Genomic DNA, 27887 nt, shown 5'->3' on the forward strand with positions numbered 1-27887 from the left:
CAGTAACTGTAACACATAATTATGACTCTAACACACTTGGAAGAATAAATGACTACAAGATTGTTTGACTGAAGAAAATAACTTACTTGGTGTTGAGGACAGCCACCCTGTTGCCACATGTACACCAGAGCTGGTCGTCCACTAAGGCTACACAGGTGACAGGGTGCCTGCCCACAGGGATGTACACTGGTTCTGTGACTGGACCCTGGGCACCCATGTCCTGTGAAAACACATTGAAAGCAATACAGTACAGATCTCGCATAACGTTCCATCTGCACACATGTGTTCAAAAGTCTTGCAAAAAGAGATTACTGGTAAAAGAATGTGGATTTCTCTATTAAATATATTCAAAAGTCGTGGAAAAAGCAGTGTGCACTTCTGGTTTAAATACACGTTAGACATTAGTGTCCATTTCCTTCGTAAAATGTGTATAGATGTTCGTGTAACTGTGTGTGGTTTTAAATTATAGATAGCTACATGTGATTGTAGCTAATTAGTGCACAAGATTTGCACAGATTTTGCACGAGTTCTAAATGCACGTTACATGCATGTTTTTTGAGTTGCAATTCAAATGCGATTTACACATCCTCATGGTAAAGAAATGCAAAACTGTAATACATGCAGTTTTCATGACATTAAACATTGAATTTTGCTTCTCATCAGGAATAGGTATCATATATTTGTCTCTGTTTGGTTTGTACTGACCTTTATGATGATCATGCAAAAGTTGAGGAAATTGTGACTTTCCTGATGTTAGAAAAGAGCCAGATGATGGTCCAATATTTCACTCTAAACAATACCTCAATAACTGCAACGTGCCCATCCGCAAGTGCAGCGTACACATGGGTGTTTGAAGGGGGAACTGCCAGATCCAGTACTGTGTCATTCAGCTTCATTCTCCACACCTCCAACCTTTAGAAAAAATGGAATGTGATCTAAATCCAGTTTTAGCTCATTGAAGGGCTACTCTTCCACTGGTCATGACAGAGAAAACAGATTGTACAGTATTTACAGGTTCATTGTACCGGGGAAATTCCTATAATAGCTCTTTTCGTAAAGCACCGTGAACTGTGGACTATGGACCAAGGCTTAACGTCCCATCCTAAGGACTGCAACCCTTTCCAGCAGCATGCATGTCGGGTGAGCGACAATAGCTATAGGATTCGAACTCCCAACCTCTTGGTCTAGAGGATGGGTCTGACTCACTAACTTGTAACCACCAGACTACACATGCTACTATATACATTGTATAAAGGATACATTAAGGACAAAGGAACAACGACAAGTTATATGACATTGTACAGTTGACTTGCATGTACATTTTCAAAGAGTGCAAATCACTTCATATTGCAACTCTAATGTAAGCCAGGCCCTGTGTGTGCATACTTACTTTGTACTAGTGCTGTATGCATACAGATGAGAGTTGAGAGTGCCGACCAGTACAGTTCCACCACTGTCCAACAGCAGGCCATGGCAACACATCACACGGGAGTCAACCTGGAACACAATAATTTGACACTCAGACTTAAGTTTTATAAAACTCACCCTTGCCAATCATCTTAACCTATCTATCTCTATCTATGGCAATCACTCGACATCTTTATTTGCAATCAGATACAAATTCATGTATACATGTAGATACAAAGTCATGTATAGATACATAGTCATGCACAGATACAGATTCGTGTACAGATATACAGATACAGATTTTTCCGAGTAGGATGACCGTGTCAGTCCCTACACCTGAGTGAGGGTCACAGTTGACACGGTGGCCTTTGCGTGGATTTGTTTAAGGTGGAAAACAGGTTGTGAATCTGAGACCCACACACTTGGGCATCCGTCTTCCCCAGCGGATTCATATCATCTTAATCATACATTTAATAATACAAGAAATCAGAGATTTAAGACTCTCTTAGCTTCCTGAATTCCCCATGGCTCCCCTTTTTTCCTCCCGTCATTCTGCCTGTCAATCATCTCAACATCCATGTGCTGTCAACCTAATCTGGCCGGACAAAACAATTCACAAACCTACAGCCACCCAAAACAACAATTTTTCTTTCATATTTGCAAGTAATAAATTAGAACTTATTATTAATATTGGATAAAGCTCAAACGGATAAGAGAAAGAGAGAGAGAATGCTCAAATGTGTTCTTACCAAGATGTCGAGATTCTGCATGGTACAAGAGTCTGTATCCACCTCACAGATCTCAGCACTGTTGTGTTCACAGGCACACATCCATGCCTTACCTGTGTGGGAAAATTTACAATTATTGCAGATCAAATCCTTCTTAGACTAACAACCCACTGATACGTACGAGTTTACTAGAGTAGACTACAGCAAGTGCCAATTTTTTTCAATCAGTTTTTAGCCCCAGCTGTTCATTTGAAGCCAGACTGAGTGCTATCACCATGCTACAATGTTCATCACCTGTATAAGATCATCAAGATGAAACGAAGACTCCAAAACAGTTCTGTTGTACATGTAGTGACAGACAAGGCATCTGAAATGGTTACATCTCAGGTTTAAGACTTGTTATAATACACAATGTATCTAAAAATATTGAATGATGAATGATTGTAAAACTCTTAAATTTCAAAGAGTGACCTGTGATTCACAGACTCTATACAAAAGTGTTTAGTATTTGGATATTAATACTTTTGAATATTATATTCAATAACTTCCTGACCCTGTGTAGTGACAGCAGCACACTCCACCATGAGCTGACCCTCTCCCATGGAGCGTTCCAGCTGACGCATCTGTTCCAACTGAAACAAGAGATCAGAGGTTTCAGGAGATTTCTGATGTCCGGGAAGTATTTTGGGTTCTCATTGCCTTCGAGTTCACAAATCTCCGGTTGTGTTTAGGGTTTTCGTGTGAATGTGTTGGAATTGTGTGGGGGATTTTACATTTTGTTTGTGCCTTTATTTATACTCGAGTATATATGGATACAGATTACCCCATTTGGGCATTTAGGCTGCTTTTCATGGGGGTCAAGTGTATTTTTTAAAATGTGATTTGTATGACGCAATTCAATCTGGTATCACACCACATCCTGAATTCCTCCACATACCACCCACATACTCCCAATCAGCATGAATCAACTGTCAAAATCTCCTCCCACCCATCATGAAACCAAATCTATCAGGACAGACTGGAGACAAACCCACCCCAAACAATAACGTCTTCATTCAGTTCCCAGAAGTAAAAATTTGCAAGAAAGAAGAAAGACACAATAATTTTAAAGCCCTAAATTATCTCAAATGAATGCAAAACACAATGGCATGTATAATGTATAACAACAGGTAGCAATCATCAAGCGTAAAGCTGAAAGTCTTAAGTTTGAATTGAAAAAAAGCTCTTAAAACGGGGTGGCTTAAAAAGAACATTTTTGTTTTATCGAGGGTCTAAGAATTTGAAAACAAACAAACAAACAAAGCAGCTGACTGACCAGTTTCTCTCTCTCGTCCTCTGCCTCCCTGTACTTCTCCTGCCGTGAGAAGGAGTCTTTGATGGACTGTTTGTAGTACGCCTGTTTGGTCTGGATGTTGGCTCGACGAGGGAATGGCTGCAGGCCTTCAAACGCAATCTGGTGAGAAAAGCACATCAAAATCATTTATCACTTTGAAAGAAGGCTAGACATCCAGGTATAAAATTTCTCAGTCACCATAGAAAGTAATAGTGGATACTACCTGGAAAATTATGTCTGTTTATGCAGAATTTATGCAGTAATCAATTTCATATGACATTATCTAAATAATCTTAAGCACATTACATTTTCCCACACATAAAATGCAGTCTCTCCTTGCTTTCTGTAACATGCATTAAGTTTCTGTAAGGCCACACCGACTTAATCTTATGGATGACATCCTCTGAAACTAGTGCGCGCGGGCGAATAAAAAAAATTCCAGCCAAAAATAATACAAAGCTGGTATGGTGAAGTTGCGGCAGTACATAGCGACATATATGACACGCCTGCACATGCTGGCTTTTTGCAGAATTTATGAATCGGCACTGTACATATGTACTGAGTTCTTGAGTCGTGGAGCTTGGTAGCCTGGGTGCCATCCTCCAGAGTTACCACTGGCTCCGTATTGTCGCTAACTACCATGGACTAGCCTAGAGCCAGGCCAGAGCCTTGTAGAACATGATCTTTTTTGAGAACAGACAAAAATCAATGCGCACGCGAATGTCATCCATAACATTAAGTCTGTGTGGCCTGACTAGCATTACCAGATGGAGGTTAGACATTCAGATAGAAAATTTCTCAGTAACTGATGAAGGTAACAGTGGATGCTATCTGGGAAATTTATGCAGCTGCTTATTAATTTCTATGACATTATCTGAATCAGTTAACCATTAGTTAACCATCTTATAAAGTACATCTTTGAGGGGGTTGGCAGTTGCCATTCATATTTAATCTTGAATCTTTTATCAGAAGTAGCTCTGAAAACAAAGGTTTTAAGGTTTCACAAGGAATATAGCGCATTGCATTTTCCCACGCATCAACCTTGTTTTCTATAACATACATTTCTATAAATTGTGTAGTTTGAAGAAAGTTGGAAAAAGTTCATTCATTAATGTGTGGAGAAAGTGTACAACAGAGTTTATAAAAAGACTAAAATGTTTGCTTTTAGGTTTAATATTAAGAGATGCGTGTTTGGTCCCCCTAGCAGCTTGTTATGGAACTGCAGGGGGATTTCTGTTGAAGTCTTTTCATTCCTGATGTCCCCAGACTCACCAGAGTAAGTCCCTCCACGTCGTACGTGACCTTGGCCATGGTCTTCATGTACTTCATGACAGACAGGCTGTCCTCGCGGGACAGGATAGCCTCCTCGTGCAGCTTCAGGATGGCCAGCGAGAACCGGAACAGAACCTTTGGACCCTCCAGCAGAAAACAGTCCCAGATTCGCAGCAGGGTCTGTAAAAGGAAAGCAGGCCTCGAAATTAAATTTTTTTCCTATTGTCCCAGCACTGTCCTGAAAATAAATTTCAATTGTCCCGATGTGCGGATGAACTGTCCCAACCTGTTTTTCAGGAAGTGAACTTGAAGTCAGCTTTATTTTGCTTACGTCCTGACTTTCGGGCGTGCTATAATTGCAGAGTAAACGGCAAATTTTGGGGAGCTTTTTCCGGAGACAAACGAAAGAAGGATGACATTCTGATGTTGATTATTTTTCTATTGTCCCGAAAATGTCCCAAATTGTCTTTTTAGTTGTCCCAGCTAAAATTCTAGTGGTCAGGGCATGCTCTCCCGAGAAAATTTTGTAATCTTGACAGTGCATAATTATATTATATAGTTCCGTGAACACGTCCATTTTTCTCAGACAGTTAACTTATGCTACCGTGAACATAAAGTGAATTACAGTAATGGAATTGTCATAACCACCTTCTACATATAAACCTCACCTCAAACGGCACAGAGTCGAAGAAGAGAGCGAGGAACCAGTTGAGTGTGACAGTAGACAGGAGGATGCCCAGCAGTTCCAGATGTTCCTGTAGATGTGGCATGATCTCAGTCACCAGCTCCTTCAGCACCTCCTGGTCTGCCTGAGCTCCCACCAGGTTCTTATCAAAGTAGTTATTACTGAAGTACTTCTCTGTCACCGCTACAAGCAACCTGTGGACGAGTTTTACAAATGATTTCAGTGAAAAGAATACAACTAGTAACATTTGCAAAACAAACGTATAATGTCTACCTTGAGTTCGCATATGGTCTGCTCTTTTAATTCTTACTAGACAAACACATTCATATATATGGTCAGACAGGAGTGTAAATCCTTCCTGCTATAAAATTGCAGCATGATGTAACACTAGTTACCATGGTGACAGACATCTGGTTCAGGTCATTAACCTTATTTGAAACAGAGCAAAAACTAATGTCTTCCTTTAGTAAACATAATTACTACATTTGCAAAGCAAATGCTTGGTGTTTACGTTCACATGTTCTAGACCAACAAACCACCAACACATTCACATACATATATAAGGTGACCAGCCCCTCCAGCTCTGTCCTGCTACATAATGTAACCCCAAACCACAGGGTGTCCACTACAGCACCAGTTACCATGGTGAGAGACATCTGGTCCAGGATACTTGAGGTTTTTTGGGGGGTTGCATCTTTTAACACAATCCAAAATCATTTACCTGTTGGCAGTTTACTGTATCTGTCCAAAGTGCTGAAATGTCATCCACTGGTTTGTTATACTACTCTGTATGAAACTGTAATGTTGCATACCTTGTGGTACTTGTACATTATATACCTTGTGGTTCGTGTGAGTAAAGTTCTTTTAACACAACTCAAAAAGCATTCACCTGTTATCAGTCTGCTGTATCTGTCAAAAGTGCTGAAATGCCATCCACTGTTTTTATGCTATTCTGTAAGAAACTGTTGTACTATGCCTTGTGGTACCTTACTTGTTACTCGAGGGTTAAGTTCTTTTAATACAGCCCAAATCATTTACCTGCTGCTGTATCTGTCCAAAGTGCTGAAATGCCATCCACTGTTTTATGATATTCTGTATGAAACTGTTGTACTATGCCTTGTGGTAGTTTACTTGTTACTGGAGGTTTAAGTTTTTAACACAATCCAAAATCATTTATTAGTTGTTGGTCTGTTGTATCTTTCCAAAGTGCTGAAATGCCATCCACTGGTCTGCCATGCTGTTCTATACGAAACTGTTATGTTTTGAAGTAGTTAACTTGCTACCTGAGGGTTAAGTTCTTTTATAACACAACCCAAAACCATTTACCTTTTGGTGGTCTGCTGTATCTTTCCAAAGTGCTGAAATGCCATCCACTCAGTAAAAATCTCGCATGCCATGTTATACTATGCAAAACTGTTGTTCCAACACAAGAGATTGTTCTCATCTACATGTAGAGTTTGCGACCAGTCACTCTGGTCTTCTTCAATAGACTGACCCAGTGAGGCTTGTCACATGGCTTCTTTGAAGTGTGACATCAACACTGGGTCAAAGGTATCTAGATCTGGTAAACGAAGGCATGGGACAAGTCTCACTGGGTCAGTCTTACTGAAGAAGACCAGGGTGATTGGTTGAAAGCTCCATTTGAGAACAATTCTTTGTGTTGGAACAAAAGTTTTAAACTGTAACTACCAACACAGATGAACTTTCACAACACTATGCAAAACTGTTGTGTTGTGCCTTTAGGTACGTAACAGATAATCTAAAACAAACAACAACAAAAAAAAACAGACCAGAAGGCGTCCTCCTCCTCCAGAAAGAGCAGACTCATGCCAACCATGAAGTTGAGTCCCTGACAGTATCCGATGTTGGGGTTGTGTAGACAGTACGCTTGGAGGACATTTCTCAGTTTGCTGATCTAAAGAGCGAGATGAAAAAAAAAAGACTTGTCTGAGAAAGCCTTGGGAAACAGTGTCCATGTATACAGAAACAAGACATTCAGTGTGGTGGAGAAAAGGTGGATGACAATCAGTTACTGTTAGTACAATGTAGTACAAAATTGTTATTTGTAACTCAGAGTTTTAGCTATTCTACGGTCAAAGGATTCATCTTGATCATTTCTCGTCATAGAATCCACTCCTCATTTTTAAACAAATTAATATTAGTTTATAATAAGTAAAGGTACTCTTACACAAAAGAAACAACTTTTTTACTACAAAGTTTCCCTTTGACATTGTCAGACAAATCCTGAGTGTGCAAACATTTCATACTATCTTTTAGAATGGTCTTATTTGAGCTTTTTTGGCTGTGTTATAGAAAATGTACTATAGCAGTGTGTTACCATGTTTGGGCATGAGTCATCAGAATGGCATGCAGAGCAAGCAACCAATAGGCATGCAGCTTTCCTCTATCCTTCTTGCTGATTGGCTGTTGGGATTTGATTGGGTTTTTCACAGTGCTACCGTCAGTCGTGGATTTAATTCCACAGCCAACTGATGATGATGTCGAGAATTGATGTTTTCTTACCCCATCAGCGTCCAGTTGGTTGAAGTGTTCGTTACATGGCATGGTCCTGAGGAGGTCCAGCTCTATCTGCTTTCTATGCTGGGACACTATCTGTTAAGGGGACAGGAAAACACAATGATTCTATCTGAGAAAGTTGCAAACAAGAAGAAAAGTGTCAAACTTAGCTGTTTTTTCAAAGAGTAATCATGGTAGTGCTCTTCTGTTTCAAAATCTTCTCAAGCCTAACAATGTATGCTACAGCTTTCCTTGTGAAAAAAGTTACGGTTTTGAAATATCCGATACCAACTTACTGGGAATAATGCTGTTAACTTACCACAGACTGCTCTGACAGTGTTACCAGGTCATCATAATACCCTGGACCCTGAAACAGAGAGATTTAAATTGATCAACAACAACTTGTGCAGTCAGTGTAAAGGATCATACAAGCCTACACAAATACATGTACATCTGTAGTGATGTCTTATCATGAAAGTTCATCAGTTAAAACTTAGGATCCAACACAAAGAAGTTTTCTCACCTAGTCGCTTTCTACTGAGGAAGACTAAAGCTCTAGGTGAGAGAACTTCTTTGTGTTGGATCAAAAGTTTGAACTCTAAACTACAAAAAAATTGTAGTGATGTCTTGTTCTGTGGTCCTTACAGTTATCAAGCACTTTTGTCTCATTGTTCTTAAAATTGACTTTAAGTGTGTGTAGTACCTTTTGTTCCTGGATGTCCTGTGTTTGTAGGTGGACAAACTTCTGCCATACCTCACTGCGGTACTGGTCAGGGATACCTTCTCTCACCAAGGCCTTCAACTCTTTCTGTAAAATAAAATAAAATGGTATGTCTCTTAACAAGTTCTGAAAAGAAGATTCTTTCTGTGCTTCTTCCAGTTGAACCACACCAAACGTTTAATTTCTTGTAACAGTTATAAAATTGATTATCATAATTGCATGACATTGTGTGATTCATTAGATATTGTTACTTGTGTAATATCTCCCTTTAACTGTTTATTGTTGTTCGTATGTCATATATGCTGTATGTGTTAGGTGTGCACGCTATCAGCATACTTGCTGCCTAGTGCACCCTTTGTGTTGTCATGTTACAATATCTGAATAAATAAGTTCTGAAAATTTATATGTAGAAGCAGGTCTGCTGAAGGACTGGAAGTAACAATTTTCACCATATTTTTCTCATCTTCTTTGAGTTCCCTCTCACACATTCCAGCATTTAAGGTTTAGAGATTTTATCAGCAAATGGAAAAGTTGATTCTGGAATTTGATCTGAGAATCCTAAAATCCTAAGAAAGAAGATAATCTGCAGTCAGTTCAATTTTAGTAAAACAAGAAATCAAAGTGGATTCTTACAGTTTTTTGCAGGTCCTGCCTGTGTGCCTTGAGATAGTCTGTCCACTGGGTCTGGTGCTTCTCATAACTCTGTAAAATATGAAAGGAATAATACAATGTAGAAAAATTGAAACATAATCTCACTCAAATATTACTACATAGTCTATACATAATAGGACCCATTATAATTCCAGACAAACACAAAGTCATCTTCTATTCCCTCAAAAAGCCCCTTTCCAAGTAAAAAGAAAACCTTGATCTGGTCGTAACAGAGAAGACAGATGTACAGTATATACAGTTTCATTGTACCAGTAACTGTACAATGAACAGTACTAGTGGACCACAGCTTAATGTCCTGTTCCATGGACTCTGACCCTTTCCTGTAGTGTGCATGTTGGGTGAGCAAGAACAACTCTAGGACCTGAGACAGGGTCACCAACCACATACTGGACTAAGCACACTTCCTGTAAAATGATACATTGCATGATAGTACTGTACAATGTACAGTTAGAGGGATCCTGGGCCCTACTAGGGTTTGGGTTGGCGTTAGGAAGAGCATCCAGCCGTAAAAATCTTTCTTCAAAAAAGACTTGTATTTGATGCAAGCATGTCTAAACCCCCGTTTCGGGGGGAAATGACATTGAAATTGGATGTAAAAAAATGTACATGAAGGTACAGAGATTTCATCAGGAAAGCAGTGCATTATACTAAAATTTGTGTCCACTCATATTTTACTACAGCAGAAAAGCAACTGCTTGTTGCTCGTGGTGGTGTACCTTTATCTGTGACCTGTAATGCTGTGTCAGCTGCCTGCAGATGTAGTGGAGCTGGATAGCCTCGTTGTGCAGAGTGATGATGAAACCATAGCTGTCTGTGTGGGTAGCAACCTTGCCTGACCTACAAAGTCACAAGTACATAGAAAGAAGATTGTAATTGTTAACTATAATAATATAATATTATAATTAATAATAATATAATTAGATTATAGCTTTTTTCACAAGGCCACACCAATTTAATTTCTTGGTTAACGGATTTTTCTAGGAAAATAATGGAGCGGGTGGGCGAAAAAAATAATAAAAACAGGCCTAGGCATCCTATTATGGCCCAAAATTGTTCGATAGGAGCCATGAAGTCAACACACCAGACTGGTTCAAAATTTAAGCAATGAATTTTGAACTTTTAATGATACCATTGCATTGAAAGATGGATAACTGTAACAACTAGGAAGAAAAGGACTGTTTTCAACTGTTCAGGGCAAAATATAAACATTTTGCAGTTGATTCTGAATTTTCATTTTTTTTTTTTTGCAAATCAGAAAAAAAATGAAGCGGGAGAATCCGTTAACCAAGAAATCAAATTGGTGTGGCCTAATTTTGAATAATTTCATCAGGTTGGCAGAAGGTTCTTCAGGCAACAAACGGTCATTTTTTTACATCCAATATTCTGTTGACTGTCAGACTCTGTCCATTTCTTCAGGGCAACAATGGTTCTGATACATACTGAAGATAGGTGTTACCGCTGCAATATTAGACAACAGAGACAACATAGACAACAGTTTTAAGGAACTTGCCTGTCAAATGTTGGTAGTGTTGGGTTGATGGTTCTTGCTTCTTCTAACATGGCCTCCAACCTTTCATAGTGCTGATAGGGAAAACATTGTCCCTTTAATTACAATAATCCAGTAGCTAATTTCAAATGCTTCAAGTATGAAATGATGACAAAAATATTATCTGAAATGGCACTAAATGTCAATATCAGACAGATTTCCAAGGCCAATCAAGTTCAACCCATTCGCATTCAAATTGGAACCCAAACATACAAACCTATCATACATTTAGTACCCCCCAAAACAATACTTCTGTCCTGGAAGTAAATAAATCATTCAACAATCATCATAACTGAGAAAGATAAGTTAACAATGGAGTGATTAAGATGATGACCTTGTCTCCTCCATATGCCCTGATCTCCATAGAATCAAATGGGTCCTCAGGAGGAAGGTGGATACACCCCTGGAGTAGGTAGATGTAGTCTCTCTTGTACTCATCCAACTGGGCTTCCATACTCCGAATCTTCCTGCAATGGATGGATAGGTCCAGAAAGTAGACAATCTTTAGCAAAAAAGCATTCATAAGCCATCATTATCATATCAGGGCTCGAAATACTGGGTGCATGTGCGCTAAGGTGCACCCAAAATTGGAGCTGTGCACCTAAATTTTTTTTCTGTTGGTGCACCCAAATATTTTTGTAGGAATTTTTAGCATTAGAAAATATGTATAATAGTATACTGGATATTCTTGGTCTCTAAGTATTAGAAAAATAATAAAATCTCTGACAGTGGTCAACATGCCGAAAATGGGCAAAGATGTCTGTTGGTCTGTTGCCATGCCGGAACGTAAATGGAAGATAACTAAATAAAGACAGGAGACAAGAAAAGGCTCTGATTTAATGTTTTGTTTTTTACTTTGATGCAGTGATATGTGATGCTGGCTGTGTATATGTGATGTTCTCACTGAATCAAAACGTGTAAAATTATTGAGTCAACATTTGAGAATGTACTATGTAGGAACCTTGTTTTTTCGGCCCACCTTGTTTTTTTCTTTGCCCTATCGCATTAGATTTGGAGTCTGCAGAGGATGTCATCCATAAAATTTACTTGCTGTGGCCTAACGCCTAAGAAACAAATCTTGATCTTCTTGATCTTATTTCTATGGTTCTAGCGAGTACAGTACTCACGCGTGCTGTTGTCGTGACTTGAGCTGCTCCTGCTGACGTAGGCGGGACAGTTTGTGCACCTCCCCGTTGAGGAAAGTGTTCTGGTCCTGTAGGATGCGACACTTCTCCTGCATCAGGGCAGCGTACTTCTGTAGCTGGGCCGTCTCTTCACTAGACATACTGGACAATAGGCAAGGATTCTGTTTTTAACAGTTTCACTGGACATACTGGACAATAGGCAAGGATTCTGTTTAAAAGTTTGAACTTGGCAATTTGGTTAAATAATTTTTTTTTATTGTGCAAACAGTACCCGTGCAGTTGCAGCCTTTATACGGCAGAATTGATGCAGGGTATCACATAATAATCAATACAAATCACAACAATCAAATAATACACAACACATATATTTGCTCCACAGATTTTTTGTGGTACTGTTGCAAGGGTCTGTGCAACTGTTATTCGGCGCCACAAAGTGACCTCAATACAACTTTCCCTAACCCAAGTTAGGTACCCATTCACACCTCGGTGGAGTGAGGGAAGTCATCATGTTAAGTGTCTTTCCCAAGGGCACAACGTCGGGCGCATGTCAGGACATGTCCCGGGTACAACTCGGGATCGAACCCAGGTCTCCCTCCTTCATAGTCAGATGCTCTACCACTACGCCATCCGACGCCACTTAATCAATTGTAAGTACGACAACCTCTATAAGCCAGCCATATGGCCATAACAACCTCTTTTTTTCAGTCCCAATTTTTTTCCCATGCACATAAGCATTAGGGGACTTGCCTAAGCCGACCACATGTTCAATGCAACTGCGACTGGCCTTTTTGGGACCGCACACAGCCCAATCTTTGCTCGTGGTGGTCACAACATGAACAAGTGTGTGGCGGAAAATTTTTGTGATGATACCGCAAGAAATCTTGATGGATTTGGCTAGTTTGCCACTGATTTTGACAACATCACAGTCTTGGCACAGTGTACAATGGTGCCGACTGAGTCACTTTGGGTCCATGGGGCAGTCGTTGTAATATGAGAGGACCACTTGTCTAAGAAGACAACTTTTACCTGTCATCTTCCGTCAGTTTTTTCCTCTGCAGGAGTTCCAGCTGATCCTCTAGTTCCATGATGCGCTCGTCTCGACAGTTCAGGATCTCCTTGTAGCTGTTCTCACGGTTTAGAACACGGGCAAGCTCCTTTTTGGTCGACCTACAAATTTAAAATACCCACAATCAGGCTACAAATACCAGCTAACATCGAGCCAAGAAGGAGATGGTAAAAAATTAAAGCTGCTGTAACACTTGGGAGCCAAAATTTGAGAAACGAAAATTGAAAAACATCTTGTGATTGTCAATTACTCCTACTTTTCAACAATTATTGTTTCACATTTCTGACATTTGTGGCGCACTCATTTGGTGGCACCAGCACAAAATATCAGAATGTAAACAAACATCACTGGCAACTGTATTTTCACTTTATAGACACAACCGTATGGCATAATATTTTTTGTACTTCCACCAAAGGCACTATGCAATAGGGTTGATACTAAACACTTTGTAAAGAAATTACAAGAAAATTGACTCTTTGTATTGTCCTAAAGTGTTACATAATGTAGCTTTAAGAAAAAAGTAGCAAAACAAGCAACAGAATACGAGCAATTGCCATGAAGTCACAGCCAGCGAGTGGTAGGCAAAACACGGTTAACGGTTGACTGATTTGCCTAGTACCAGTAATTTGAATTTGTCTTCAAATAATTTGCATGTATATGATGTAAACAAAACAGCAATCGCTCGTATGGTGAAATGAACGGCTCCTTACATTAGTTCCTTCTGTAGCTGCTGTAGTTTCTGGTTAATGTCGACTGCCCCGGCGTCCTTGTCGTCTGTAGAGCAGTCTGAGTACGACCTCAGATGGCTGGGTCTGAGGTTAAAAAGTCACTGTAAGTTACACACTAGAACTGCTTTTCTTCAGCTTACTGTAAATTAGGAAACTTTTGCGGTGGTTTTATTTTTGCAGTGATTTCTCCAACACAAATGCAAAATATTCTTCCTTGTACAACTTCAGAACTACAGAATTATTTTATATGCAAATTGAAACATATCAAATCCTCCCTTTCCCACATTCCACGAAATAAGACCACCGCAAAACAAAATGCATTTACGGTAAAGAACTTAATATTATAGATGGAATATGGCAAATAAAGGCACAGTGTTGCTAGAACAGATTGCTTAGGCCTAGGAAAAAAATGTTGTGTTTCCTGTTTCAGTCCTGAAAAAATTAGGGTCAGTATGTAGGGATTATCTTTTTTTTTTAGAATTCGGTGATATCTATATAGTGATCCAACTTATACAATACAGTTTAACAAAGTAAGACTTTTCCAGGGTCAGTCGGGAAACAGGAAACACATTCAACTTTTTTTTTTCCTAGGCCTTAGTACAGTACTAGGAGAATTCCAACATGACAAACTTGTGGAGCCTACCGTAGATTTCCTAGTGACCCATGCCAAAAGCTGCTTGTAAGAATATTTAAACAATTGTGAAAAACATTTTCTAACCAAGAAAGATTTCAAATCAATCATTATGCTATCTGACCATATTGATTTTAGATTAGACCACAGCAAGTAATTTTTATGGATGACAATCATCAGCATGCATTAATTTTTGCCTGATTTAAAGAAAAGACATTTTGTTGTCTTATGACAGTGGTCATGGCAAAATGTTAATTAAATATAAAAATCTATTGGTTCTGTCCCAAATGCCCTTTTCTGGTAAATTGAGATGTATACACATCTACAAGGACAAGTAATCGTTGTGTTGAATACAGAAAAAAGAGACCTGTTGGTTGTGATATCATGTTCTATTGTCTCAATTCTTGTTTACATGTAGCAAGGTTTATGATCATCTAAAAAATTTTTTCCTGCCATTTTTTTTGGCCCTATAGCATTAAAGGCATCCAGTGCAGTTTTTAGGGCTTGGAAACCCGATTTTTCAAAGTCAATATTCCAGTTGTTTATCTACATACTGAGTTGAAACCACACTGTCCCAATGTATATTGACCCTCTTGGAGCAAAAATTCCCAAACTTCTGACGGAAAATGGTTACTGGAAGGGCCCTGGGCTGATTTTTGGGGGGTACTGCCCAGAAAATAAAGGACTCATCTTGGGGCTTGTTTCTGCAGTTTTAAATGCCCAAGGTATGAAATACTGACTCAAATGCGCTAAATATATAAAAAGCAGTACAATGTATGTCTCAATATCATAAAGATTGCCTTCAGAATATTTCCATTTTTGCTGCCATGAAATCGCATTGGATGCCTTTAAAGTTTGAATCTGCCGAGAATGTCATATATTATCAACTTAACTTGCTGTAAGCTTAGTGATTATAGTTATACTAAAAGAGAATAATCTTTAAGATGTACTTACTGATATTCGTCACTGCGTAGCAGGTCAGAGATCTTGAGTTCAGCATCTGAGTTGAGTCTCCTCAGTACTCTTGTCTTGATGGGAGTGGACGGTTGGGAATCTGTATTGTCTAGTAACACATAAACATCTATAACACACAGAACATAGTCACAGAAAATAACACATTAATTCTCAAGAACATTACTGTCAAAGTGAAAAAGCACAATACAATTACTTTTTGCAGATAATTGCACTAAAACATCATAAAGATATGGAAAGAGATGTCAAAAAATCTAAGTCTACCAGCAAAATTTACCCCTCAAAATGCAGGAAATAGCATTTCAGAGGGTCAAGATTTCAAGATATTTTTGGACGAGCATGCCTTGCACCCCCTACGTTTTTTGCATCTCAAGAATATTTATATGTTACCAGGGCTACATTTGTTCACTGTCAAGCAGTGCTACAATGTATATGACACCCTTTGTAAGTAAAACTTACAAAGAAACATGCGAAAGAGAAAAACTGTACTTGTTTTTCTCTTTCTCTTTAATGGCACTAAGCAAATAGTAAATGGTGCCCATATGGTGGTCATAGGATACAAATGTATCTAGCGATAGTGGGGCGCAATTTTGATCAATAATGAGCAAGCTGTTCTCTAGTTTTCATCAGTATTGATTTCCAAAACCACTACAAATGTCTTCTGCTGAATCAGAGGTCAGTTGGTCAGTATTCTACTGCCAATATTAATGACAGTCAATGGCAGTAGAGTGAGTATGCAGGGCTCGAAATTCATTTTTGGGAATAGGTGCACTGGTGCACCAAACCTAAAAAAAATAGGTGCACAATATAAAACAAAACATACAGTGTACAATCATGTAATTACAGATCTTACTGCTCCTCTTCTAAGCTTAAATCTGAAATGGGAGCTAACTTTCTGACGCTTAGATGCCAAGAATATCCAGTATACTATGATTTAATACATATATGTACAAAAATACCTACAAAAATATTTGGCTGCACCAGTGCACCCACAGAAAAAAATTGGGTACACACAGCTCCAATTTTGGGTGCACTCAGGTGCACATGCACCCAGTATTTTGAGCCCTGGTATGGTGCCATCTTAGGACATAATATTTCACCTTGATCTTTTAAGCATAGTTTGTACGCACAGAAGTCACTTCTTTATCTATAAAAGAAGAGAATAAGCTAATTGCTGTGGAGGTGCTTAAAAAATACATTTGGGATGAGAATGATTTTGTTGATGCTAATACATGTATAAAACTAGAAAGACTGACATTTGCTCGGGAGCAAATGCAACAGATGGCTTCACCACATCCCCATACCAAAAATGGACCTATACCCCTCCCGCACAAATGGACGGTTTCTAAATCAACCCTGTCCAAGATATGAAGTGTTCCAATAGTCTATACCCCCATGCAGCAATGGAATCTTCCAATGCCTTCTTCTCCACTTCGTGGTGTGGTAAGGCCATAATAATTGCTTCGAAATGTTGTCTTTCTCAAAAACCACCTTTTCAGCACCAAGGACAGCTATCAGGTCTAGCCTTCACAGCTAGGATAGACCTAGTGAAGTGTTAAATCAATCAAGAAGAGACACTTACAAGACCCATTACTGTGTCTCTTGCAGCCGCTTTCTTCACTGTCAGACTTGGTGTCCTCATCGCTGGACTCCTCCAGTAAGAAGGAGGCAGGAGAAGTGGACAGGCGTGACTCCGTGGGTGACCCGGCGACCAGGGGGAAGGTGAAGTTCCTCTGGATGGCCAGGGGCGGAGTCACCGGGGAGTCCTGGGGCAGCCGGAAGTTTCGGAACGGTCCATTGTCTTCAGAGGAAAAAAAATAACAATGTTGATGTTATATTTACTAAGAGCAGTACCAAAAAGGCTCATTCAACCATTTTTCTCAATGATTGTGTCAAAACTTAAAAGGAAAAGAGCAATTTTATTGTCCCCCAAAAAAAGTTTTTTAAATTGTGCAGTTCTTAGTGGCAAATGTGCAGAATTTGAAACATTGGCGACAACAAATCCATCTGTGTCCTCATCAGTATTAACATTATTTGGACACAGTATCAAGCTGAAAGGCCTGGTGGGTGTCACTCAACCGTACAGGGAGGGAAGTCATGTAAAGTGCCTTTCCCAAGGGCACAACACTGGGCATGTCTGGGGATCGAACCCAGGACCTCCTTGTTCTGAGACAGACGCTCTGAGGATTACAATGTATGCCACACAACACCACGAAGCATTTTCTAATTGTACATATACATACTTATCCACCACTCCCTAACATGTCATAGTTACAATGTACAATAATAAAACCTGACATGGTACCATAAGTTTTCATTCAGTCCAAAGTAAAAAAAAAAGTGACCCATGGTTCACCTGCACAGATCTGTAGATCAGCAAACAGGTGAGAGAGGCTGGACGGTTCTCCCAGCTTCTTCTGCAGAATACGGACCTTGTCTTCTCTCAGGCTTTGGGACCTGGATAATTAAACAAAGGTTATTTTATGATTACAAGAGGCTGCAATAATTTGTAGATGATAAGCACTGATAGATATTTTTACTTAAGCCTGTCACACATAGCCAAATATGACCTCCCAAGCATTGTTGAACTCCCATGGTTAGGAGTAGGTCGGGAGCAAGGTTGGCTGTGGTTAGCTGGTGTTCAGTGAGGTTGGCTACTGTACAACTGTGTAAGTTGAATTTTTCTAAAACATTCAGACTGGTGTTGACAGGTTTGGCCATGGTTGGCTCAGGTGATTGGCTGGTGTTTGGGAGTAGCTATTATAGGTCAGCAATGTTTGGGGTATTCGTGGTCAATTTCACCCAAATGTAACACAAATTCCACTCGATTCATAAAGAAAGGTGACATAATCACACAACATAATAGCAGAGCAACACCATCATCTCTCGAAATAGAAGAATGCCAACATACATGTACATGTAGAGTAAATTTGACGGTGTATAGAAAGAGTGAAATTGAACAAAATATGAAGCAAAGAAACTCACTTTCCTTGCCTTATATTTTGTGTTGTTTCCAATCTACTTTGTTTTTTGCTTCACATTTCATTCCATTTTCAAATTGTTCCATTTTGCTTCAATTCGTTCCATTTTGCTGCATTTAGCTTTTTCTGTACACCCTAACTTTACACACCACGTTCTTCTAAAATGTGGTTTTGGTGCATGTACCTGTGAGGAGGGCGGGAGGGTTTCCAGTCTCCTGTCTGTCGAGGAAGAAGGTCCAGACTCTGACTAAGACTCTGGCTAAGTCTTCTCTCCAGGGACACTGCAGCTAGACCAGTCTTAGAGGGACTCCCCTGCTAGAACAAGAAACAGAACAAGAAATAAGTCAAGTTAGACCACTTGTTTCCTTGCAAATCAGAATATAGGTCAGAATGTAGCAAGACATTTAGTGGTCTTCATAAAAGTAGAGGGAATGTGCCTGGGAAAACTTGAGTATGACCGTGTTCACCCAATAAAACTGAGATCACTAATCTTAAAGCATAAACCTGATCCTCGGGCATTGTTTTCATTATATATATTTCCAGATGGTACATAATTATTACATTTCTTAAAAAATATGAGAACCAACAACTTAAATTTGTGTGACCTGGAAAAAGTTTCATTACAAAATGATAATAAAACTAATAATAAAAATATAACACAAAGTAACGGCGACAACAAGAACGGATGTCATGTCTATAGACTTCTTATAGATTCAATTTGGTGAGTTTCAATTTGGTTTTCTTGTGAGTTTCCTTACGATCTGAGGGACCATGGTAAGAGAGCGTTGTCTGGACCGTTTCCTCTGTCTCTCCTCTCGTGCTGTGTTCTTCTTCACCTTTCCAGTGTAGGCATCCCGCTTGGACTGTGGGTAACATGAAACACTCTAATGACAGTGTGTCACAAATGCTCAATGACCTACAGTGGCCTCTTCTTTCTGAAAGGAGGAGGAGCGCCCGCCTTACAACATTCTTCAAAATAGCTCACTACATTGTCGCAATCAACACTCAAACTGTCAGTTTTTTGCAGTCCACACAGGGGACTACCTGGGGGAGTCACTCAGTGACACTTAAATACTGGCCCATACATGCACACGCACAGACACCTACAGATTTTCTTTTTTTCCTTGTACCATCTCCCAATGTTGAGTCGTTCCGGGCCGGGCTGGCGGCCTGCCCGCCTTAGCCTGGACCTCCTCTTCCCCCCTAACAGCACCCCCCGCAGGGTTATTTGGGGGTACCCAAGATGAAGATGAAGACATGCTCTCATCTCATTTATCCATTAGTCCAGTGTTCTTCCAGCCAGGCTAAATTTTATTTCTGTCATCTCAATTTTGTTTGACAATCACCAAAAGCACGAGGTGTCACACCAGAAGTGCAACAATCCTAGAAAGTTTTGGGACATTATCCCTAATTGTATATATTTTTTTTAGGAAAATTTTAAATCTCGACCTTTTGAAATTATATTTCCTGCATTTAAGGGGGAAATTCTGCTGGTAAACTAAATTAACGTCATAGTGATGACATCTCTCTTTTACAAGCGCCGATGTTTGTCAGTCAAAGATGACACTCAAGATGACAGATTGGGCAAAATTCTTGTCCATTAATTGCGAGTGACAAAATTTATATAGACAAATGACAGAAAGAAGGACACTGGCTAGAACACTGCATTAGTCTAATCATTTAACCACTGGAGTAACACCTATACAAACAATTTTTTCCACTCTTTTCTTTATACATGTGTATCACTTAAGCTTGATGTCATGCCTGCCACTCTCTGAAATTATCTTTTCCATTGTTTACCCCTGTTCCTTGCATGATAGTTTTGGCTAGTCCCAATGACTAACATGACCCATAATACATGATTGTCTACTTCAGTTCCCATTTCTTAACTGTGGTTAGGCAGTCTTTGTATGGACCTGTGCTTTGTTTGACACTGTTTCATACTTTATGCGGAATATCTTCAATGATTTTGGCTCTTACACAGCTCAATAAATATACACATTAATACAACAGTTGCCAATTGGTTGTTTTCTGGATGACAGTCAAAAACATCAGGGTCAAGTGTTATCTATAAAAATAATTCCTTTGGCCTAGAAAAATAAAGATGTATGACTCGCAGTGTGCCAGCATTTTGCCAGCTTTTTTATCATCACAAAAACAAGAAGCACTGCCAAACATTCATACAGTTTATCTGAATACAAATATCCTGCAAAATATCATATTATACAAATGTAATTTTCTGAAATCGAATTGAGGTCATAATCTGATCTTTCCTACTAATTGTGGAGTATTTTTTTGGGACTTGAACGTTGAATTTTTTACATACTATATACATTTAGCACTGAGCAAAACAGTGTATGTCCTAATGACTTAGGAGTGCTAAAAATAAATACAGTACAATGTATATATACTGATGGCATAGCTGTGGATAGGGTGACTGACCTGAAGGCCATTGACCCATCGCATGGTGCTCTCATGACTTTCTGCAGTAAACACATGCTCCTTCCCACCAATGCTGCACAACAAACAAAATGTAAATTAAAACTCCAAAATAATTTCATCAAAGAAAATTATCAAAACGCAGCATGTAACATAAAGCAAAAAATTCAGTATCTTAGCAGAACAGAAAGTTCATCTGTGTTATTTGTAGAAGTCATTATGAAGCAAGATTAAACTGTAATTTCCAAAAAAATTTCAACACTTTTTGCACCTATATTATTTGCACAATTGCTCAGTACGTCGGGTGATCAAGCCATCTGCATAACGTGACGTCACAGAAGCGATGGATTAAGCTTCTTAGTCCTTGACAAAAACTAGAATAATTGTACAGTCGAAAAGTCCAATTTCATGTGTTAGAAATTACACTCACTCAGGCCTAGGAAAAAAAATCTTGTATTTCCTGACCGACCCTAGAAAAACCTGCCAACACTAGACTTTTTTTGGGGTGGACCCCTGCAAGGAACATAATTTTTTGAGCTGATCAACCTTTTGTAGCTCCATGATCTGTCACCTGAGTGATAAAACGTTGTACAATTGGTTTTCCAACATTGACATTGAAAATAAGTGTCCTTATGCAAGATTTAAATTGTTAAAACTGTATTGTATACGTTGGACCCCTATATAGATATCACTGAAGTCTTACACTCACTACACTCACTATCCTGGTTTAGATTATACTGCTGCCGGTTTCCCTGTCCCAGGGGTGGGCAGCAGAAGTCTTAAAAAAAAAAGATAATCCCTACCTACCGACCCTAATTTTTTCAGGACTGAAACAGGAAATAACATTTTTTTCCTAGGCCTCAGAGTTTAAACTTCACAAGGATTAAAAATTACACAAAACTTACTTGAGTACAAACTGGTTCTTGTTGTCCAGTTTGAAGGAGATGGCAGCGTGCGTTATGTCAATAGACCCAGACGGAGGGTGGGTGAGGGCAACAGACTCTGTCTTGTAGTAGAGCAGCTGACACTTGCTTTCATCAAATACATACCTAAAGTTGTGCATTAGAAAAGATGAATCAAACCAACCAATAAGCAAAAATTGCATTAGGCCACAGCAAGTAATTTTTATGGATGACATCAGCACCCGCATTAATTTTTGCCTGATTTAAAAAAAAAAAAAATTATTTTTGCCTTCTGACAGTGGTCACCATTCTGAAAATGGGCAAAAATGTCTGTTGCCATGCCGGAAGGTGGATGGCAGATCGCTATGAAGAAAGGAGACAAGAAAAGACTCTGATTTAATGTTTTGTTTCTTACTTTGATGCAGTGATATGTGATGCTGGCTGTGTATATGTGATGTTCCCACTGAATCAAAACCATTTGTACAATGATTGAGTCAAAATTTCAAAATGTAAGAACCTTGTTTTTTCTGCCCGCCTTGTTTTGTTTCGCCCACTCGCATTAAATTTGGAGTCTGCAGAGGATGTCATCCATAAAATTTACTTGCTGTGGCCTTATGAATGTATATCTTTTTCATAACATATCAACCAATCATCAAACAATTTTTAATTACCTACATGTAACTATTCACATTTGTTTTGAGGAGAGCAACATTTTCATTTATTTCTCACCACACTTACTAAAAAGAGTAGAATTTCATCCCAAAAGGCATTGTGATTAAAGTAACGCTAAAGAGTCTAAAGTTGCTTGTATATATACATATTGTACATTCAAACAGCTAGCATTCTATTGACAAGAGATTTCATAGACATTTGCTTTCATGGTCAATAGCAAGTTAGACAGTCATCTTAAGATTGACGAATTTTTTTTAAAATGCAATGCTGACGGAAAAAAGACGTGTTCTACAATGTCACATTTACCATCAGACAGCACCACTTGGTAACATGACCTGATCAATAGCATCAGTTGACACAGGGAGTTACAGGAAGAAACAAGTGCCAAGGACAAGAATGACCTTGGCTTCAACAAGTCTTCTTCCTTCATTTCTTGAATATCTGACATTTCTTCTGGGTCTCTTGCCGAGTTTCCAACTAAATCAACATCTATACATCGTCTTACTGAAGAAAAATTCGTACAACAAGAGCTACCTACATGTACCATGCAAAATTTTTTACTCTAGCAAGTCCAGATCATGAGATATCAGTCCCCCCCCCCGAAGTTACATGACGTTCTGCTGCAGTACTATAACAAGCCACCAGGGGGTCCAAAATCTAATCATTTCGAGGTCTCATGATCAAGACCTACACATACACCTACCAATTGTGAAGACACTGTCCATCTAAGCCTTCTTGCATTATCATGTTCACACACACACACATACACACACAAACACACACACTCTTACATGCACATACATACATACACACACACACACACACACACACACTCTTACATGTACATGCATACATACACACACACACACAAACACACACACACATACACACACACACACACACACACACACACATACACACACACATGTACATAGTTTTACACATACACATATACACACACATTCACACAAATATAATCGTACATATAAGCTTCTAGGCTAAGGGAGACAAAAAGCTATACAGTAGTTTACACAACTGGCCTACGTGCGGAAAACCACGATGACTTTGTCTGTGGCCGTGGCTTGAAAAAGAAAGACTCTAGCCTAGGTCAATACTAGTAGCAGGCCTAAAATCTAGGCATTACAGCAGATGACATGCCAAACTACATAGAATTGTAGCAGAGGGATCATGAGTTACTCTGCAAATTCGTACATCATAATTGATTGCAATACTCCTCCAAAGGTCATTGACCTCCTTCACATCTAGTAAAAAAAGACATGTTCTCACCAGTGTTTTCTCCTTCCTCGTAGCTTTCCTAGAGTACCACCAGGCCGGTACTGGAGATATCCACATAATGTCATCCAGTTCTCTGCCATGGTGGAGGTCTTAGTAGTATAATGGAACACGAATATTGGTGGACTTTAAGGCTTTGACGAGGTCCATATCAGCATGGTTCTCTCCTTGTTGATGAGGGTTTGTTAAAGAAGATAGTCCATATGGATGACTGCATCTTTTTCTCTCCTTGAGATCTGAAAACTAGGAAAAATTAAAGTTAAACTTGAGTTCAGGACATTTAAAAGTATATAGTTATAGCTAAACAGCCAAGGGGTTTTTAATCTGTTGATATTTTGTCGACCTTCCTCTAGGCCTACCAAACTCTATTTCTACTTGTTACATGGCAACTTAGACCACACAAATTTAATTTGTTGTTTTCCTAAAGTACAGTAACTGTTGTATTTACAAAATACAGTGCTTTAAATTTTTTTAAATCCATTCACCCACGATCTCAAGTTGCTCAAAAGCAACTTGAGATCATGGGTGAATGGATTTTAAAACAATGCTATCAGTATCAATGAAAAAAATTAAACCTTAAGCAACATGCTTAACCCCCAATAACAAACGGAGCCCAACTCTAGATAAGTTAACCTTTTCTCTGCCAACAATTGTCACCGTTAGGCCACAGCAAGTAAATTTCATGGATGACATCCTTCACAGACTCAAAATCTAATGCGAGCGCGCAAAAAAAAACAAGGCGGGCCGAAAAAAACAAGGTTCCTACATTTTGACTCAATCATTGTACAGTTTCATTCAGTGGGAACATCACATATACATGTACACAGCCAACATCACATATCACTGCATCAAAGTAAGAAACAAAACATTGAATCAGAGCCTTTTCTTGTCTCCTCTCTTCATAGTTATCTGCCATCCACCTTCCGGCATGGCAAGACATTTTTGCCCATTTTTGGAACGTTGATCACTGTCAGAAGGCAACAAAATTTCTTGTTTTTTTTTTAAATCAGGCAAAAATTAATGTGCACACTGATGTCATCCATAAAAATTACTTGCTGTGGCCTAAGTTAACCTTTTCTCTGCCAACATATCTTGTTGTCACTGTTAGTTGCTGTATGTACAAGTCCATGGCATGATGAAGGTTAAAAACTCTACATGACTGTACAGAAACCAAACACCAAAAACCGACCCCGAATGCTGCGGCCCCGTTGAACAATGCACCTTTTTAACACCTGGTTAAGGTGTTCTGAAGGACAACGACAGCTGATCCCAAACTATCCAATCAGGTGTGAAAGCAAACAAAGGATTACTGGACAGGTGCTCAAGTGCAGTTTGGTCATGTACTCTGCAATCCCACACCTTAAGCACACTTAAAGGCACCCGAAGTAGTGATTTAAGGCAGTAATATAGCCTCTATAACATGCCAAAAACTGGGGGTTTTGGGGGTCTTCATGGTCTTTGCAAGCTTTTATGTGCTATTTTCTGATTGCATATGGACAACATAACCGGTCTGGTTGAATTATCCGTTTTTTAGAACTGGGCTAATAAGAAAACAGCGAAGACCACCAAACCCCCAGTTCTATAAGCCTGCTACGGAGGCTAGCGGTACTAAAACTGGATTTTGTTTAAAGTCAATTTTCTGGTCATTTTTAAGTTAGTTGAATCAACCCTACATGTATATAGCAATCATTATAAGTTTCAGGCTAGTACAACTATAAGAAAATTAACTGACCAATGTCATTCTGAATTTATCTAAACCAGAATCTAAAGCTTAGTTGTTAGAAGTCAGTTCTATATTTTGAGAAGCCTTATATATTGCTTTTTAAGTTCAGCTTCATAAAACAAAAGAAGGATTTGACAAATAATCAAAATAACAACATACATACCTTACATAGAAATAAATTGCTATACATTTAGTACAGACAATTTACTTACAAAATAAGTATCATGTAAAACATTTCAACTAAACTTTTAAGCTTAATTCTAAAATTCACAATGTTGCTGAAGTCACAAAGAGCTTACAAGGGGATAAAATTTTTCCCATCAAATAAAAACATTATACATTGTACATACCTTGGTGTCTGTGACAAGGAAATAACATGTTATACTAGAAATGGCTCTGCATACACGCTTAGTAATCATGCACAATTCCACAAAGCTTTTAGCTTATTTTACGGGCTGTTCCAACACTGAAGTAAAGACTGTAAAGCGTATTATTGTTCTTACTTCCTTTCAACACAGACATCTAGTTTTTGTCCGGTTCGCATCTTGCGTTGACTAATGGTGGACTAATAACGCGATGATGGCCGTATAGCCCGCCAAACTGGTCAACACGGGGGCATTAGGGGCCTTCAGGAGAAACACGATGACGTCCACTGTGCCCTGGTCGGCAAACAAACGCGCCGGAAAACATTCAGGCCTGGCTGGAATTGTAGGAATGTCGAGTGGTGAAATGCCACACTGTGACTCTTGAGTTGGAAGCAAGGGGAATTGAGATCTTCGACTAGATCTCTAGAGGAGCATATCTGTAGTAGAGTGTACTATGGTTTGGTCTGGAAGAGTGTTCTAGCCAGCTTAAAATTTTTTTCCGTCATCTCAATCTTGTTTGACATAACGTCATGTTGAGTACTGAAGGTGCAAGCACAACGAACACTGCCTGGCATACAATTACGTAGCATACACTTGATTTTTAGCAGATTGAAATCATCTTTAGAGTTATCCAAATCATTCAAGATGTACATGTATGGTCATAACCAGAACAAAAAATGTGCTGGAGAAAACATAAATGTATAAAACTGTCAGATGAATATCTTGCTTTATCACTCAAGTTAACCAACCCAATATACCGCCATTAAAGATAAATGGCAAGCCCAGTCTATGGGACTTGGATATAAATAAACCAGTTACTATGGTACTGAAGGTCAAAGAACTTGAAGCAATTAAACACAGGATAATGCCAAACCCTTAACTGTTGCAGAGTGATGAACTTTCAGTTCCAGAATGTCTGTGATTTGTATGATTTATATATACTATAAACAACCTAATTTGGTACATTAGATTTTTATCAGTTTCTACATATATCTTTTAGACTCATACCTTGTATATTAAGAAGTTTGTAGGGCAAGTTTTGAAAATCGAAAAATCTAACAGCAAATCTTACAAAGTGACATGACAGTTGTATCCTGTTGTAGTCATGTTAGAAATAAATAGGTACTATTAGGCCTAGGAAAAAAAGATGTTGTGCTTCCTGTTTCAGTCCTGAAAAAAATGTGGGTCGAAAGTTTTTCTAGGGTTGCTCGGGAAACAGGAATCTGAGGAAACACAACATTTTTTTTCCTAGGCCTAATCACCTTCAATTTTGGTGACTTTTTAAAAATGTACAGATTTGCTGTAAGATTCTAGAACGTGTCTTGTTTCTTCCATGTCCAGTTTCTTTCAGTCTTAAGCATGGGTACTTGCCTGTACCAGTTAGACTGTGTGTAAAAGGAAGTAAGACCACACTGTTTATATGTGCTACCAGCAGGGGTCATTCACAGTGTTCTGTTTGGTCATGGCTGTCAGCACTGCCCGGATATCATCAATCACATGGACTAACAAGGTAGTGGGAGACTAAACCTACTACCGCGTAGCCTGGGTACTATCCCCTATAGTTTCCTGACTGTGGAGCCAGCGGAAACTACAAAGGATGGCATCCAGGCTACAAACCTACTGAGGCATGATACATACTATATATAGTACAAATGCATGTAAAAAGTTCTTCTTGACTCGTTGACTTCTTTGTCCGTGACCTCTACTACCCCTCCACTTCAACCTTGTTGAAAAGCGGCCATATAGGCCGAACAAGCATTTCAAAGTAAAATAAAGACCTAGACTTGACTTGACTTGACCCTTTTTTGCCAATATTACTACTGTACAATCATGTTGTGCTTGATTGTACCATTTGTATATGAAGATGAAAGCTAATCACCATTCAACTAGACATTGCAATTTGATAAAAGATACGCAAGAAACCGTCAAACTCAAAGCAGAACATTTTCACATAATTATACAAAATATGCAGAATTCCTCAAAAAAATATCAGACCTCACAGTTGAAAATTTGGGTAAGTCCAATTTGTCATATTGGAAATAACACATAAAGACCCAAGCATGCTCAAGGTTCAAGGTAATCATGTGTA

At 39.0% G+C, this 27887-nt stretch overlaps 1 protein-coding gene across 1 annotated transcript in view; it reads right to left on the minus strand.

The window, feature by feature from the left end:
• Window positions 1-23926, minus strand: part of LOC109482629 (TBC1 domain family member 2B-like) — a 28475-nt gene extending 4549 nt beyond the window's left edge. Inside the window, exons 1-27 of the mRNA XM_019785433.1 lie at window positions 23705-23926; window positions 21749-21892; window positions 20847-20919; window positions 19163-19267; window positions 18589-18716; window positions 17780-17880; window positions 17006-17224; window positions 15406-15532; window positions 13803-13904; window positions 13053-13193; window positions 12009-12167; window positions 11216-11348; window positions 10846-10916; window positions 10052-10172; window positions 9297-9365; window positions 8646-8750; window positions 8262-8309; window positions 7949-8038; window positions 7216-7340; window positions 5409-5619; window positions 4741-4920; window positions 3451-3588; window positions 2689-2767; window positions 2157-2248; window positions 1391-1497; window positions 801-912; window positions 87-220 (exon numbers count right to left, since the gene is read on the minus strand). Of these exons, the coding sequence (XP_019640992.1) occupies window positions 87-220; window positions 801-912; window positions 1391-1497; window positions 2157-2248; window positions 2689-2767; window positions 3451-3588; window positions 4741-4920; window positions 5409-5619; window positions 7216-7340; window positions 7949-8038; window positions 8262-8309; window positions 8646-8750; window positions 9297-9365; window positions 10052-10172; window positions 10846-10916; window positions 11216-11348; window positions 12009-12167; window positions 13053-13193; window positions 13803-13904; window positions 15406-15532; window positions 17006-17224; window positions 17780-17880; window positions 18589-18716; window positions 19163-19267; window positions 20847-20919; window positions 21749-21892; window positions 23705-23793 (3203 nt within the window). The 5' untranslated portion in view covers window positions 23794-23926. The remainder of the gene's footprint in view (window positions 1-86; window positions 221-800; window positions 913-1390; window positions 1498-2156; window positions 2249-2688; window positions 2768-3450; window positions 3589-4740; window positions 4921-5408; window positions 5620-7215; window positions 7341-7948; window positions 8039-8261; window positions 8310-8645; window positions 8751-9296; window positions 9366-10051; window positions 10173-10845; window positions 10917-11215; window positions 11349-12008; window positions 12168-13052; window positions 13194-13802; window positions 13905-15405; window positions 15533-17005; window positions 17225-17779; window positions 17881-18588; window positions 18717-19162; window positions 19268-20846; window positions 20920-21748; window positions 21893-23704) is intronic.
• Between the last annotated feature and the right edge of the window lie 3961 nt (window positions 23927-27887).

This window comes from Branchiostoma belcheri, unplaced genomic scaffold (assembly GCF_001625305.1).
Source record: "Branchiostoma belcheri isolate BF01 breed outbred unplaced genomic scaffold, Haploidv18h27 scaffold6, whole genome shotgun sequence".
Lineage (NCBI taxonomy): Eukaryota > Metazoa > Chordata > Leptocardii > Amphioxiformes > Branchiostomatidae > Branchiostoma > Branchiostoma belcheri.